Here is a 17,413-nt window from a genome sequence, read left to right as displayed (position 1 = left end):
GTCTGTCACCCACTGTGACAGCCCTGCACCGCATCTTAGCGAGGGTCCAGGGAGTGGCACCTGGGCACATAAGCTCTGCCTGTCCCATTTGGACCTAGCAGAGAATTCAGATGCCACAGGCATGGATGAACCCCACGCCCTCCCAAAGATCTCTGTCAAGATCCTCTGAAGACATGGTGCACTCACAAGAGAAAAAAGGTCTGTGACAAGTAAATAGCTATCCTGAAAGCAAACTGCTCCCCTTGCGCTCTGCTTTGGGGTCTTGTCTGGGACATGACCGGCCTCTACTCTGTGTTTCTCCCCTCCCCTGGTTCTCTAGGAAATTCCTGCTGGGGAGGGGCACTGGTGATTTGACTTCTCTCTTTCCACTCCTCATAAAAACCACTTCTCTCTGCTTGGATTTACTTTCTGAAATAATGGCCTTAATTTACATACCATGAAACTCACCCTTTGCAGAGCACTACTCGGTGGTTGTTAGTTTATTCGAAGTTATACAGCCCATCACCACTATCTAATTCTAGAACATTTCATTCCCTATTTCAGCTTTGTGTGTATGTGTGGCAAAATAAACATAATACTTACTATTTTCAACATGCACTTCTTAGCACCTTAAATGAGTGCTTTTTAGTGTCCTGATTATGGGTAACAAAGTGTATTGCAATTAATGAATTCTTAAGAAGTTGACTGTTTCTCTTTGGATGATTTTATATAAATTTCTGTTAAAGAGAAATGTGGGCCCCTTTCAAATTGCTACTCGTCAGACAATAACCACAGTTCTTCCCACTACTCTTTCATGAATTTTTCCCAATGATTGTTTATATATGCCCATAATAACTCACTCAAAAGACTATGAAGCCTGAGTTAATATATTTTTAGAACATGTATTAGTAGTCTACTAGAAAATGAATCCATTAAGAGGTCAGGGAGGCTCTGAAAATACTTCATTTAGAAATCAGTAGAATGCTTTTATATAAGGTCTGACAATGATTTATTTCTTAAAATATAAAAGCCTTTTCTAGTAAAATAAACTTTAAAAAACTTTACCATGTTAACCATTTTTAAGTGTGGAATTCCCTGGCATGGAGCACGTTCACAATGCTGTGAAGCCCACAGCTATCCATTTCTAGAACTCTTTCATCCCCCAAACAGAGTCTCTATCCAAGAGTCAATAACTCTCCACTGTTCTGCTCCTCCCACTCCTGCTAACTTCTATTCTACTTTCTGTCTCCATGGCTGCGCCTACTCAGCAAACCTCTTATAGATGGAATCATGCAGTATTTGGCCTCCTGTCATTCAGCATGTTTCCAAGTTTCATCCACATTGTTGCATGCGTCAGAACGTCCTTCCTCTTTTTTCTGAGGGTGGTGAAGAGAAGCAGTTTGAGACTTTGCTAACTCTGACCAGAGTGCTTGTCAGCATTTGGGGTTCCAAGGACAGCTCCCCACACTGTTAGTGCCAGATACACAGGTCCACAGCAGGCACCCTTCCCTCTACGAGGACTGGGCCATGTCAGTGGACCCCAGTCTAGGTGGCCTCAGGGAGGCTGGCCGCAGAGCCTAGGCTGGCCCAGGGTCGCAGCTGGGGACAGGTCGCAGTGCCCCATGGAACACTGCCCAGATGGTTTGGGCTGACATTTTCTGAAGCCAGGAATATCAGTCACCCACCACAGCCAGAAGAAACGTTATTAATTTTCCTACAAATCACTTAGTTCTGAGCAGCTTGGATTCCTGACATGTCTGACTCGACGAACTAGCTGCAAACGCACACCTGTCCTTGCACCAGCTAAAGAAATTCATCTGCTGCAATGGTTTAAAAAGAACCAATGGGGTTCCAGAAAATGCCTGCCAAAACGAATTGATTTTTATTTAAAGTAGTTTTATTCTGGCAATAGTTTGTTTTCAGAATCAATTTTCTATTGAGGTCATCTAATCCTGCTTCATCAAATAAGACCATGTCAATAGCAAACAGAAGATTCTTTCTCCTCTATGGCAGGAGGATCTGAATCCAATTCATCTCAAAAGACTCCAAGTGATCCATGTGTAATATGTCTATATAATTTCATATGGGATAGAAAGCAGGTTCTATAACTGTTTTTACACCTCTAGGAATTACTTTTCAGATCTGTTGGAATGCAGCTTTACTGTGAGCATCAGTTACCAGGAAAGCCTCTATCTCTTGGCCTATGTCTGATTTGCAGATTTGAAAGGCAGTACTAATTCAATATGAGCTGCAAAGAATATTCTAGTTTGCTTGGCAGAGCTCTCTGCAAGACGACAAGCAGTATAATAATGATTGATAACAAAGCACATAATTCCTGTAGCCCCTTTCAGTCTGACCACAAGATAGGTGATTACATTCCCCAATCTATTTTCCAGGTGTGTGCTGCTTGCTCAGCCTAGAAATAATACTTCCTCCCCCCTTTTCCCTCTTCACCACACCCTGTACACCTGACTATCTTGTCTTTTAACAGCAGAGAAAGCATTTTCCCCAGGAAGCCATTTCTCACATCCACAATTTAAGACAGTGGACTTTCCTCCTGCATCTGACCCACATCTCAACACAGAGCACCCAGCACTCTAATTGTCTGTTTGCTATTTCTGCTAATGGCCCTGGGGCCACTGTGTCTTATTTATCTTTTTATCCCCAACCTCTTGCATGGCTCCAAGCACATAGCAGACATTCAATAAACCAATAAGTTGAGAAACTCCAACTGTATTTTAAGAAGGATTAAGAAGAAAATTGTTGCAAAACTTGGTGGAAGATCTAGAAAAGTGGTTCTGTTGCTTCCACTGAGTGGAAATGTATCTCTTTTTTATAGAGGCGTAGAATATAGTTTGCATATATTCATATGGAATCATATTCTAATAATGAAAACATCCAGTGTGTAACAGATCAGAGTTCATCATCAAAAGGACACTTTGGGTGAACTTAAAAAAAAAAAGTTTGGGTGATAAAATTATATTTGCTCATTAAATGAAATTTATAAAATGCAGAAAAGTATAAGAAATAAAATAAAAATAACTTAGAATCTTACCATTTAGAGATGGTCAGTATAAAATGTTTAGGTATATTTTCTTCCAATCATTTATTTCCTGTATATTTGCATATATGTATATTAGGGTTGTCAGCTAAAAGAAAGGATGCTTATTTAAATTTGAATTTAAGATAAGTGATGGAGTTTTCTTTAGTATAATTATGTCCGTGCAATATTCAGTATATATTTATAATAAAACATTTTTCATTGTTTATATGAAATTGAAAGTTAACTGCAGTCCTATGGTTTGTTTTGTTTTTGTTTTTGTTTGTTTTGAGAGAGAGCAAGAGTGTGAGTGGGAGAGGGGCAGAGAGGAAGGGGGAGAGAGAGAATCCCAAGCAGGCTCCATGCTGTTAGTGAAGAGTCTGATGCGGGGCTCAAACCCACAAACTGAGATCATGAACTGAGCTGAAACGAAGAGTTGGACACTTAACTATCTTGGCCATCCCAGCTCCCTTGCTGTTTTATACTTTTATTCACTAAATTTGACAACCCTAATGTATGTATATGTATGAATTTACTAAATTTGGTTTTTACCATGTACTTAGTAATAATCTCCTTTTAGTTAATATTATATTTTATGAATCTTTCCCTCTCACTGAATTTTTTAAAAATATTTTACTTATTTGAGAGAGAGAGAGACAGCATGAGTGGGGGAGGGGCAGAGAGAGAAGGAGAGAGGATCCCAAGCAGGCCCTGTTCTGTCAGCACAGAGCCCAATGTGGGGCTTGAAACTATGAAAACAAGAGATCATGATCTGAGCCAAAACCAAGATTCAGACACTTAACTGACTGAGCCAATCAGGTGCCCTGGTAGTTCCATTTTTAAAAACTCAACTCTTTTGTCAATCAGCAATATATTTTGACATGAAGTGGGAAGTGAGAATCCAACTTGAGTTTTCCCCTAATGGCAAAGCTTCTCAACACCATTTATTGACAAATCCATCCCTTCTCTCACTGGACTGAAATGTTTCACTTGCTGCACGTGTAGGTTTGGTACTATGTGTCAAGGTTATTCATTCAATTTAATCAGGCTTCTAACGGCTTGGTAATTGTGAGCCAATTTTTTCACTCAGCGAAATGATCATTTAGATGACATGTAAGGTGAGCAGCTGCCAGGTGTTGGGAAAAGAAATAATGGTCTTAAGATGAAAAAGCAGTGAGGAAAAGACTAAGCCTATCAACCTGCGAGTCTACAACCTCTAATGTGAAAGACAGATGATGTGTGGCTATGCCTCCAAAACAACTGTAATGTTCTTTGTGACAGGTAATGCCAAAGCTGAGCTGTACTAGATCTTGTGACAAACTTCTTCCTTCTTTTTATCTCTTTGGGTTGACTTTCTCAGCTCTCTTGACTACTTTGCCAATTTTTTTCTTCAGCTCAGGCAAGTGTGCCATTTAGCTTATCTGTTAAAAATGTGTATGTGGGTATATGTATCTATGTAATTAAATTTCAATGAAGATACCTTTTTTCTAAGTTGCTTTTTCTTTGCTTTTCATAGCTTCAGGTCCTGTATCATAAACACCATTCTTTCTTTACAAAATCCCCTCAATTATGGGTACATACTTCCTTAGGTTTTGGAATATAAAAGGGATAAGGTAAGTATCACTTTGGACTTGGTCTTAAATATCCATTCCATGGATGATAGAAGGCAGAGAAGACGTGGTAGAGCTTTTAGGGTCTGTCCTCAAAAGTTGTTTTTTTTGTAATATTAAGTTGCTTGTGAATAAACTAGAGCTGTTTTGCATTTAATTTCACCCAGCTGAATGGTCCAAGGAAAAATGATCTCTCCAAACCAGACTAGTTCCACATTTGGTCCTGGAAATTTCATCATGTTATACTGACATTCATATTTCCAGGTATTATATGCTCTAGAGAGTATTATCAGTACTCCATAAAAATAAGGAGTATAGAGTTCTTAAAATTTGCCAGGTGAAATCCTAAAGGGCACATTAGTAACATGCAAACTGATTCAAGCATATAAACATTAGGTAATGGCGTGTATATGGCATATATTCATTCACTCAGTGAATAATTACTACCATGTGCCAAGCACTGAAATAGGCGCTCAGCATTTACAGGTGAAAAGGCAACGTGTCTGCCCTGATGCAGCCCATGGTCCTCACCGTCATCATCTGAACCACACTGGTATATTGAGTTTCCTTGGCAGAGAAACAGGAAGAATTTCAATCAGAATGTTGGGTGTTGTGTATATCCTACAACCTAGCTCATACAGGCAGTGGCTGGCGGTGAGCATCTATCGCAAGAGTCTTATCTGTGAGTGTTAGTTGCCAAAGAAGAGGTGAAAGATCACTGGTCCAATGTGAGGCTACCGAGGACATAACCCAACGTTATGTGGACTATCCACACCAGACAGAACGTGTGCATAGACAAGACATGCCCAGGTCTGTCTGCTACGGGGAGGGGAGGTGACATGGGAGCTGGCCCTCCTAAGGATGTGAGAGGGACACCCAAACAGGACAGCTGAGAGGAAGGTAGATGTTTAGTGGTGGCCCTCTTGGCTTTGGGTGGGTTTAGAATGTCCTCCTACTCTAACCTCTGACAAAATACTGCTGTTTACAAACAGAAGTTCAATTTGTGGAATCCAGACCTCTTGTCGGCAAATACTGAGAGATCCCAGAAGAAAAACAACAAATGGAGAAACCCAGGACCCCAGATGGCAGATGAAACCAGGCAGGGTGGCAGCTGATATGAAATGCAGAAAAATATCATAAACTGCCCTGAGGACTAGAAACTAGATGAGAAGTACAGTGGAGTTTGGGTTGGGAAAATGCAAAGGGCTTTATCTGGGAAAAGTAATCTGAGACCCAGGCCTGGTGTGAGGGGGGTGGTTCAGGGAGGCTTGGAAACTGATAACCCCAAGGCCACTGAAGGTTAAATGTGAAAGGCAAATGGGAATGGAGTCAGCAATGCAATCCATATGCTTTCAGCCCAGGTTCCTTCTCCCTGGGGCTGCTGTGCGGCTGACAGCGAAGGAACATGAGCCCTATGAACTGGGGCCTGAGCAGGTGCAATAGGAAGCCTTTCCAAAGAAGTAGTTAAAAAGTTCTGGCCCAGATGGGGCACCTGGGGGGCTCAGTTGGTTGAGCATCTGACTTGGACTCAGGTCTGATCTCACCATTCGTGGGGTTGAGCCCCACGTCAGGCTCTATGCTGATAGCTCAGAGCCTGGAGCCTGCTTCGGATTCTGTGTCTTCTCTCTCTGCCCCTCCCCTGCTCACACTCTGTGTCTCTCTTTCTCTCTCAAAAATAAACATTAGAAAAAATTCAGGGCTGGAAAAAAAGTCAAGATTGGGAGTGAAGCAGTTCTCTTGTACCTGGACTTCCAAATTCAGAGAGGGAACAGTAACTATATCGCGTCCCTCCCAGGGGTGTTGACAATTCATGTCCCATTTTGTATAACTACCTCCTTGTAAAGTAGATTCTGCTGCGATATTGGCTTACGGCTTGAACCCTGAGCCTCAGTTGTTGTCACTCTTGTGCTAGGGACCAAGAGAATGTGGCAGTAGAGGCGACAAAGGTCCATGGAAGCTGTGGGAGGCAAAACCAAAAAGCTAGAATCAGTCTGGGCTTAAACCAGGACTTGAAATGGCCCAGGGAGCCCAGACTTGTAGCTGAGCCTCGGTACTCAGAAAAATCACTGCAGCCTCCATTTGGAGACATGTAAAAGCATACTTTCTAAAGTACAATAGAAACTCTGTGAACCAAATGCCATGTAACTGACTTGCCAGGTCACTTGCTGCTTGCCATGCCCTCCATAAAGCACACACACAGAGCGCTGAGTACTTAGTTAGAAGCCTACCCCCAAGCTGGGGTATTACTGGCAAAATGCAAAACGACATATGCATATGGCACTCCTTAAACAACAAAAGATTTCAAAGAAGCCAAAGATCTGACAATGGGACTAGCTGTGATGGTGAGTCTGCACACTGGAGCACTAGGCAGGTTTACAGGGATGAGGAAGGTCTCTGCGCTGGTAAGTAATCCTCAGGATACACTGAGTGAAGAAAGCAATGTTTAAGTGGTAAGTTGTGGCTACCTGTTTTTTTAAAGTGGATAAACATAAATATAAATTCACATTTGCTTATACTTTCAAAAAGAAACAATGGAGAGATAAACAAGAAACTTGGCATATACCAACATGAAGTCTAGCGGAGGTGAATGGCAAACATTAAACCCAGGAAGCAAACCAAGCTGCATGAATACAAGGAGAAAGAATGCCTCCCCAGGGGGTGGTTTTAGGTCAAGTTGGAGACTGGGAGAGAGAGAGAGATGTTGGGCACACCCCTGTGGGGGACGGTGTATACTCCCTGCTGGTACCGGCAGAGGAGCAGAGGGTGATGGAGTTGCTTTGCTTGGCCCTCTGTGTGCAGAGAAGGCAGGGAATCTGGGCCCTGAAATCCACGGCTTTTGTCCTCTTTCTTCGATGACCTGTGTTCTATCCCTTGGAGTCCTGTCCCTTGTGTCCTTGTCTTGATAGAGACATTCCTGTCTGCTCTTGCAAAGCCAGGAAGTAAGACTGGCACGTAAGATTTCTATCCTAAATAAGACCCTAAGGTGGGGATTCGTGGGTGCCCTTGCTTCCTCCCCATAGAGTGGCGGTTCTCAACTGGTGTGGATTAGAATCACTTGATTGTCCAAACTAACTGGTCTGGGAAAGGGCCAGGTACAGATGTTCTTTAACAGCACCCCAGGAGATTTCAGCGTCCAACTGGAATTGGGATCCCCTGTGTGGAACCACCGGGACAGGGATGAGCGAAAGGTACACCATCACTGTCTCCCAGGCCGGTCTCCTGGATTCATTCCAGGGATGCTGCCTGCACCTGCAGGGAAGGAAGACAGGGCTAAGGAAGGAAGGAAAGCCATTATTTATTTATTTATATTTATTTATGCTCCTACTTTATTCCATGAAGTGTCTGGGGTGCTGAGGAAGGCAGCTGGGGCAAGTGGGAGTTTTCTTTTAGGATGGGACTTGGTCACACAGGTACGTATGGGTCAGCCACAGATAATGTCACCAATGTCTCATTTTCTCGACACACCAGGATCCACAAGATCTTTTAACAGAAGCAAGTTTTATAATGGCAGTGTATCGGATGGCCCAGCAGAGACCCCAGAGGTGGGACCTGGAAGAGCAGAGCCTCCAGGGCTGGCTGAGGAGCATATTTGTTAGGTGCCCCCAAAAGGCAGTCGCTTCTCAGCCTGGTAGACAGGTCAAGGCATGGGAGAAAGACCTGAGTCTCAAATCCTAAAGCCTGAGGCTTTGGAAACAAGCAATATAGTTGAATAACCAACAAGTGTGGAGCTGAAAGGGCCCTATCCACTAGTTTTGATGGACAGAAAGTATAGGGGGTAAGATGCTAATACATGTGGTAGTGACTTATTTCTTAATTAGAAAATGTGATCCTTGAAGGACAAAATGTGACAAGATTCTGGAGATGTACAAGAGGCCACAGTTAAGGACACATATCAACATAACTAATGGTGGTGATCTCACTGGTCTCTGAGCCTTTGGTAGTTAAGACACCAGAGCTGACTCTTTTCTAAACTTTTTAATAAATGAAAGCAGCTGATTCAAGGTTGCTGTGAGCTGCTGGCCAAAGTCTACTTCCTGGACACACTGTGGAAGGAAGAGCTTAGATCATATTATAGTGTGATCCCCCATGAAAAAAGAATGCAATGTCTACATGTAAGACTGAGACCCTTGCATTAAGTCAAACACTGATGGAAGTTGCTGCCAGAGATTTAGAGGCACCCACTCCCTGGGTTCTGAGATACAAAGACCTACAGACTTTGAACTCCTAGTAAATAATATTTATCCTTCTTTTTGGGGTTCAGATTGTGTGGCTTTCTTCATTTATTGTTTCTTACCTTTTCACTTCACAAAAAATCTCTAACATGGTATGTGTCATAGAAGAATTAGGTAGGACGAAGACCATGGAGCCTAGAGGAGAGAACAGTGTAGGAGAGGGACGGTCTGCCTGGAGAATGCGCTGACCCAGTCAGTCTTGATAGATGAATAGGACTCAGCTCGGCAAAATATTCAAGGCAGAAAGACCAGTAAGAAAACCCACAGGCAGGATAAGAATATTGACTTGCTCAGGGATGAGCCCTCCTGTCATTGGCCTGCTAGAAGGACACCTGGTGAGCTGGCCTGCTGGGCTCATACAGACTGCCAACCAGCCCTTCAAGGCTCAGTCTGCATTCCATTCCCAAGCCTTGGTGTACTTGGTGTTGCCAAGTCTGGAGCATTTCTCGTACCTAACGTTTAAATTGTACCACTTTTAGGTGTTTCCCTGATGCATGATATTCTGGAAGCCTGGTCCCTTTGCTCTTTTACACCAGTTACCCCTCTTCAATTGCAAAGCAACTGCCAGAAACTTTTGGAAATCTCTCCCTAATGGTCTCTTTCTTCTCTTTGTCATTAGGGGTTTATTCTTTCTGCTCTCCCCACTTTTACTTCAGTGGGCTCATTGAAGTGGGGAATAAGGACATGTGGATAGTTTTCCACTTTTAGCAGAGGAGATTCAGGTCTATGTTATTCTTCCTAAAAATTTTCCCCAAGAAAGCCCCTTTAAATAGAAGGGGAAAACCTTTTCTATTTAAAAAGGCTTTCTAGTAGTATGAAATGAATGCATTTCACCAACATCTTGCATATACATACAGATGTTATCATTTTATTTCCCAATATTCCAATCTGTAATTTAATCCTATTCACTTTTAATATCATCCCTCTTTTAAAAATGCCCACACATGGCACAATAACAGATGCATATATCAATGGAACAGAACAGGGACTCCAAAAATAAATCCATGGTTATACAGTCACTTAATCTATGATGAAGGAGGCAAGATCACACAATGGAGATAAGATAGTCTCTTCAATAAATGGTGCTGGGAAAACTGGACAGCAACATGAAAAGGAAGAAACTGGACCACTTCCTAACACTGTACACAAAAATGAACTCAAAATGGATTAAAGACCAACCTATGAGACCTGAAAGCATAAAAAGCCTAGAAGAGAGCACAGGTTCTCTGACATTGGCTGTAACAACATTTTTCTAGAAGGGAAACAAAAGCAAAATTCAACTTTAAGATAAAAACTTTTTGCAGTCATGAATTTAAAGGAAGACTACTCTGGGAGCACCTGGGTGGCTCAAGGGTTAAGCATCCAACTTTGGCTGAGGTCATGATCTGATGGTTTGTGGGTTTGAGCCCCACATTGGGCTCTGCGCTAACAGGTCAGAGCCTGGAGCCTGCTTAGGATTCTGAGTCTCTCTCTCTGCTCCTCCTCTGCTTGCTCCTGCTCTCTTTCTCTCTCTCAAAATAAATAAACATTAAAAAAGGAAAAAAATCATAAAAAAATGAAAAACTTTTGCACAGCAAAGGAAACTATCAACAAAACAAAAAGACAACCTACTGAATGGGATAAGATTTTTGCAAATGATATATCCAATAAATTGTTAATATCCAAAATGTACAAAGAAATTATACAACTCAATACCAAAACAAAACAAGAAACAAAACCCAAATGATCTGATTTAAAAATGGTCAGATGACCGAAATAGACGTTTTATCAAAGAAGACATCCAGATGGCCAACAGACACATGAAAAGATGTTCAACATCACTCATCATCAGGGAAATGCAAATCAAAACTACAATGAAATATCACCTTATACCTGTCAGAATGGCTAGAATAAAAAAGACAGGAAACAGCAAGTGTTGGCCATGGTATAAAGAGAAAGAAACTCTTGTGTACTGTTGGTAGAAATGTAAATTAGTATAGCTACTGTGGAAAACAGTATGGAAGTTCCTCAAAAATTAGAAATAGAAGCCCCATATGACCCAACAATTCCACTACTGGGTACTTACCCAAAGAAAATGAAAACACTAATTTGAAAAGATATAGGCAACCTAGTGTTTATTGCAGCATTATTTACAATAGCCAAATTATGGAAGCAATCCAAGTGTCCATTAATAGATAAATGAATGAGGAAGATGTGGTATGTGTGCACATGCATGTGTACACGCACACACCAGACACACACACACACACACACACACACACACACTGGAATATTACATGGCCATAAAAAGATGAAATTGTGTCATCTGAGACAACATGGATTTACTGAGAGGGTATTATGCTACATGAATAAGCCAGACTGAGAAAGACAAATACTATATAATTCCACTAGTAAGTAGAATTAAAAAAAGAAAACAAATGAATAAACAAAAAGCAGAATGAGACCTAGAAATATAGAGAAAAAGCTGAAGGTTGGCAGAGGAAAAGGATGAGGGGGGCGGGAAAAATGGATGAAGGGGAGTGGGAGATACAGGCCTCCAGTAATGGACTGAGTAAGTCATGGAATGAAAGGCACAGTTCATGAACACAGATGAACATAGTCAACGATACGGTAAGAGTGATGTCACGGGACAGATGATGGGGACACTTGTGTGAGCATAACGTCTAAACTTGTCAAATCACTATGACGTACACCTGAAGCTATTGTAACATTGTGTGTCAACTATACTCAAATAAAACAAATGAAATAAAAATGCTCCCATAAAATAACTCTACACATGATTAAAACAGCCCAAGTTAATACATATTGTCCCTTTTCTCCCCTCTCTGAGTTCTCTTATTTCCTAAATTCCTCAGCTTTTTATTGGTTCACATGCTGATTGTGTGACTTTCATTGTGAGTTCTCCATGGACGTCCACAAGGTGCTTGAACCTCCCCGTCCGTCCTTTGAGGTTGTGAAGATGATGTGATGATGAATGAGATCATGAAGAAGAACAAATTAGGGCAGAGCCTGGAACCTCCTTAGGCACTGAGTAGACTTCTTTTAAACTCTGTATTTTATTATTCTTTATATTTTTCTTTTTTTAATGTTTATTATTGAGAGTGAGGGAGAGCACAAGTGGGGGGGAGGGAGGTGGGGGGAGAGAGGGAGGGAGGGAGGGAGGGAGGGAGAGAGAGAGAGAGGGAGAGAGAGAGAGAGAGAGAGAGAGAGAGAGAGAGAGAGAGAGAGAATCTGAAGGCTCCTGGCTCTCAGCTATCAGCACAAGAGCCCCATGTGGGGCTCAAACTCAGGACCTGTGAGATCATGACCCGAGCTGAAATCGGAGGTTTAACCAACTGAGCCACCCAGGAGCCTCTATTCCATATACTTTTCAAACAATCATATTTCTCTTCAATTTATTCCATGACTTAAGTCCAAATTTGGCCACTTTAGGTAATGACAACTCTTTTAGAGCATTTCCAGTACATCTTGTCCTTTCTTTCCTACTATGAACATTTCATTGCCTTCCTAAGGAGCTGTAGGACCCCCTAACATCCCCTGTTTACCAGCAGGGAAAAAGGCCAAAGAAAGACAGTATTTTGCCTCCAGGTCAATAACAGTCCCTGAGCCAGAAAGCAGTAGATCTTATATTATTCATCTCTACTTGGGGGAACAGGACATCCACTGACCTACAGCAATTGTGGGGCCAGGGCATTCACTTTCCTTCCAAAGGGTGTTTACTCAAATTTACCTTTTAAACTCTGCAAATTCATAACTTCACATACATTTAGTTTCAGCAACACGGAGTTCTTTTTGGTGGTTGTGGCTTGCTTGTGTGTGGGTGCTCAGGCTGGCTCAGGCTACTCTCTCTCTCCTGCCCTTTACCTCTAGCAGAAAGCAACTGCAAAGAAATATTCCCAGTTCAGTGCGGATGTGGCAGAGGCCATGGCCTTCTTTGATTCCATCATTGCAGAGCTGGATACAGAGAAGAGGCCGAGGGCGGCAGAGGCAGACCCTCCCAATGAGGATGTGGACTTCCACGGTGAGCTGCTGCCTGGGCGTGGGGGGTGGGTGGGGTGGGGTCTCTGGAGTGGGCTGTAAAATGAGCTACCAGGAATCTCCTCTCCCACTAGAGGGAAACTCGCACCTGCACTCTGTAAGCCCAGCCTGGGGCTCGCTGTTCTCAGGTGGGGGGGGGGCTTGCTTGCTTTAGTTGTTCCAGCTGCTGGCACCCAGCCTACCCTGGCCATATTTGGACAAAAACCCCTTCTTGCAGTTCACTGGCCAAAGCTGAGACAAATGAGTCAAGAAAGGGATTGGAGGGGCGCCTGGGTGGCTCCGTCAGTTAAGCATCCGACTTTGGCTCAGGTCATGCTCTCTGCTTCAGGAGTTCAAGTCCCTCCTTTGGGGTCTGTGCTGATAGCTCAGGTCCTGGAGCCTGTGTTTCTCTCTCTCTCTGCGCCTCCCCCACTACTCTCTCTCTTTCTCTCTCAAAAATAAATAAATGTTAAAAATCTTTTAAAAATAGATAAAAAATAAAATCTTTAAAAGAAAGGGATTGGAGTGGGAGCTGGAAAGTGGAGTGCGTGGAAAGATAGAATCTCAGCGTAGTAAAGTGAGGAAAGACCGGACAGCTGTCCCTCCACAACGTGAATATATTCCACACTGCTGCACTGCACGCTGAAAGAGGGCTCCGATGGAAAATTTTATGTTATGTGTATTTCACTACAGTTTTTTGTTTTAAAAGAAGAAAAAGGAACAGAGAAACTGGTCTTAAAAATCTGTCTTTTGACTCTGCCCGAGCTAGTTTGGCGCTGCTGCTGGACAGACTCTGGACACATACACAGTCCACCATGTCCCTACCCTGTAACTGCAGGGTCAGACCATCCACCTCCCCCCACGCTCGCCTTTCCCATCATTTCTAAGAATCTGCTGTTGTATAAAGGCACTTGTTGGAAGTTCTCAGCCTGGTTCACCTTCTCTTGCTCCTCCCTGATGACGAGTCCCTCCTTTCCCTGGGCCCCTGCTTGTCTCTTCCAGTGGCCACCAGCTCCCGGGAGCACAGCTTGCATTCCAACTGGATCCTGCGGGCACCACGCCGGCACTCTGAGGGCATTGCTGGGCATACTGTGCACGCAACAGATGGCCAGTTTCGAAGGAGCACCGAGTGCAGGACCTTTGGCACTCAGAGAAGGCTCGAGAGGCACCCCATTTACTTGCCCAAGGCTGTGGAGGGGGCATTCAACACCTTGAAATTTAAGCCCAAAGCCTGCAAAAAGGAGTAAGTGCTTGGACCAATGGTACAACCAAGATATTTTTATGTCCTCCAGATTCCTGGGGTAGTTCTTAAGGTGCCTTGAGTCCCTGTCCTATATACCAAAAATGATTTTTATAGGTTTTTGGGGAAGGAGATCTTGGCTAAAGATTTTTCTTTTCCCTAGGACCGCCTGGGTGGCTCAGTCAGCTGAGCATCTAACTTCCGCTCAGGTCATGATCTCACAGTTTGAGTTCAAGCCCCACAACAGGTGGTCAGCATAGAGCCCACTTCGTGTTCTTGTCCCCTTCTCTCCCTGCCCCTCCTCCATTTGTGCTGTCTCTCTCACTCAGAAATAAATAAACATTAACAAAAAAATTACAAGATTTTCCCCCTACTCTATACATAGACTCCAGGCTGGTTCACTGCTGTCTCCTAACTGTGATTTCCACACTGGATCTCCCTGCCTCTCCTTCTGGCCTGCCTAGCCTGCATGCTTTGTGCCCCCCTCTTTCACTGTCTCCCCCGCCGCCCCAGTGCCACTGACACCCTTGCATGCTACAAATTTGTATGAGAACTTAGGGTCGAGGAGGGCATAGCAATGAGAGGGAACCAAAACCAGACTAATCAGAAGGCCCTGCCTTGGAAAGGCATTGACCTTGGATGGAGAACTGGCTGGCCGGGCTTCCCCTGGCCACTTTACCCCCATCTCTTGGCCTTTTTTCCCTTCAGATCCAACTCTCCCAACACTAGTTCCCATCTTTAGCCTCCAAATTCCTGTGACTACTCATTCGGAGGAGTAAGTGTTCTCTTGTTCTGGCCAGAGCAGCCCATGTTGAAGGGACCTCACCTTTCACAGCAGAAGGGGATCTATCTAGAATAAGGTTGTACAAGAGCCATTCAACTCTGATGGATTCAGAGCTTTTCTAAATAGCACTTTCCTCTCATAATAATGGACGACGTGCTGGACATACTGAAACCAGGGCCCAGACCTCATCATCCAGTCATGCATCCTTCCCCTTCAAAACCAGCCCGGGGTCCTGCCCCCAAGATGATACTGCTTTGTCCTCCACAAGGCCCAGCACTGGGGAACACCTGACAGTCTCCACGGCAATAGTGGATCAGAACATGCCTTCTCTGTGCAGTCAGCCACGCCAAACTTAAACCCTCTGCCTCCTTCCTCCCTTCCAGACCCAGACAGATCCTCTTCAACTTCTCAGGAGAAGATATGGAACGGGATGCGGAGCTCTTTGCGCTGGAGGCCCCGGCGTCTCCGGGGGAGGACTACCACGAGACAGAGAACCCCAAAGGGCAGTGGCTGCTTCGAGAAAAACTGTGGGAGCGAACCGTGCCCTGAGGCCCTTCAGGCCATTCAGCTGGGTCTCTGAGAAGGTGGCTGCTTCAGGGTAGCAGAGGTGTTTGATGGAGTTAAAAATGGAAGTCGGAACAAAGTCAAGCCCATGAACCCATCAGCACTGCCTGCTGGTGCCCAGTTAATGCCAAACATACCTGAGGCCTCCCGGAGAACCTGCCTTCGGAGACTCTGGAGCCTGGCTTTCCCGGCAGGTTAGCAGGTAGTTACAGCCCGCTGCTCTCCCAGCGGGGAGTGGGAGTATCCGGGCTCACTCTGGCCTGTTTCAGTTCTCTGTGCATCTGTCCAGGTGGCTGCTAACACTGTACTCAGTACAGGAAATGTGCCCACCCGTGGATCTCTGGCCAAAGTTTTCAGAAAGGCAGCCCCTGTGTCTATGGGGCTCAGAAATACCCTGATTACAGAGGTTGCCTTCCTTTGTGCAGAACACAGTTCAGGAAGCACTTCCTTCTGCACTAACACTTTCACGGTTCTAGAAACTTCTAGAAACTTTTGCAGGATTACACTGAAGATGGAGTCACTGCCCTGGCATTGGGAAGGAGCGTCCCAGGGCCCTGCCTTGGGACCACATTATCTCTCCCAGCCCGAAACCTAGCTCTACTTCCCACAGGTGATGAGCTGGAGATGGAGAAAGATAAGCGGTGCTTTCTCCTAATTATTGTCCAGAATACCCTTGTAGACACCCATACGACTAGTTTATGGCAGGCTGGGCCTCTCCCCTCCCCACTTGAAAGGAAAATCAGCATCCTGGAGTTCTTTTGGACTAGAAAGGATTTGTGATTTTAGTAACTATCTGAATTAGAATTACATCTTAAATATATTCTTTGCATTTCTCATATACTTTTGCATTTTTGCCTGCTCGAATTTGAGAACCACTGGTTTGGGGAACACACTGCATTCTGCTCATTCTTATTATTTCTTCTGGTGTTTTCTTATAAAGAAAGGAATTGTCCAGTTGGTGCATGCTCATGAAATGCAAGAGTGCTCTTGGGGATAAAGGAGGGAGACAGACTAGGACAAACCAATAATCCAAAGTAAGCCCAAGATGCTTGAGGCTGAGGTCACTCTGAGAACTGACTAGAGCTTTCCTTCCACCAGGTCTTTGTAATGATAGTCTTATTGTTCAGTTTTTTTATAAAGAATGCTGTATTTATGTGAACTTGACTATCTGAATCTAAGTATTTAAAACTCCTGTGAGAAAAAAAAAACCCTAAAAATTATGTGGCATTCTTAGTAATTTTATATCAACACATTTCAGATAAAAATATACTGGAATGTTTTAATACTTGTCTTTATTATTATTTTCTTTTTGAGTGCCAATGTCAATGTTTGGGAGATTTCTTTCATTTTGTTTCTTATCCTGAGCCCACTTTAGCCAGAAGCTTGACTGCAAAATAAATGTTTGGGAGATTTGTTTTATAAACTGCATTAAAACACACCAAGTTAATATCGCCATGTACCTTTCTTTATCCCAAACGTGGCCTTGTTTTGAAGTCCCACAAATAAAAGTTAACTGCTAAGGATAAGTTCAGAATGAAGGTCTCTTTACCCTGTCTCTTATCAAACTACAGTTTATCATAGATTCGACCTTGACATTATGTGGTGAAGACTCTGTGTACATTTTGCTTTTACAGATAAGAAAAAAATAAACAGGACAGAAAGGATGTTTGGAGTCTTGATATTTTATTTTTTTTAGCATTTATTACTTATGAGACATGAAGCCATGCTTTTCTTTTTTGCTTCACATTTTGTGTATTTTTGTCTTTAATGAGACTATACACAGACTACCTCAAAAATTCCATGATTCAGAAAAAAAAGGCTGGCCTGTCTTTGGGATGATTTTAGATATTTGAAATTGGTGATAAACTGCAGGATCTAGGCTTTGTCTAGGGAATCCTGAGATGGTATCTACTCAGATATTGAGATAAATAAAATTCGAGGCAATAA

The 17,413-nt window shown here is 43.3% G+C and overlaps 1 protein-coding gene across 1 annotated transcript in view; it reads left to right on the top strand.

Moving 5' to 3' along the window:
* The window catches only part of C4H13orf42 (chromosome 4 C13orf42 homolog), a 21,217-nt gene extending 5,766 nt beyond the window's left edge, over positions 1-15,451 (top strand). The window contains exons 2-4 of the mRNA XM_029938342.1: positions 12,735-12,882; positions 13,881-14,121; positions 15,286-15,451. Coding sequence (XP_029794202.1) covers positions 12,735-12,882; positions 13,881-14,121; positions 15,286-15,451 — 555 coding nt within the window. The remainder of the gene's footprint in view (positions 1-12,734; positions 12,883-13,880; positions 14,122-15,285) is intronic.
* Positions 15,452-17,413: the final 1,962 nt, after the last annotated feature.

The sequence above is a fragment of the Suricata suricatta genome, chromosome 4 (assembly GCF_006229205.1).
Source record: "Suricata suricatta isolate VVHF042 chromosome 4, meerkat_22Aug2017_6uvM2_HiC, whole genome shotgun sequence".
In the NCBI taxonomy this organism is placed as follows: Eukaryota; Metazoa; Chordata; class Mammalia; order Carnivora; family Herpestidae; genus Suricata; species Suricata suricatta.
The sequence above is the reverse complement of the archived record's forward strand: the minus strand, read 5'-3'. Positions and strand labels throughout refer to the sequence as shown.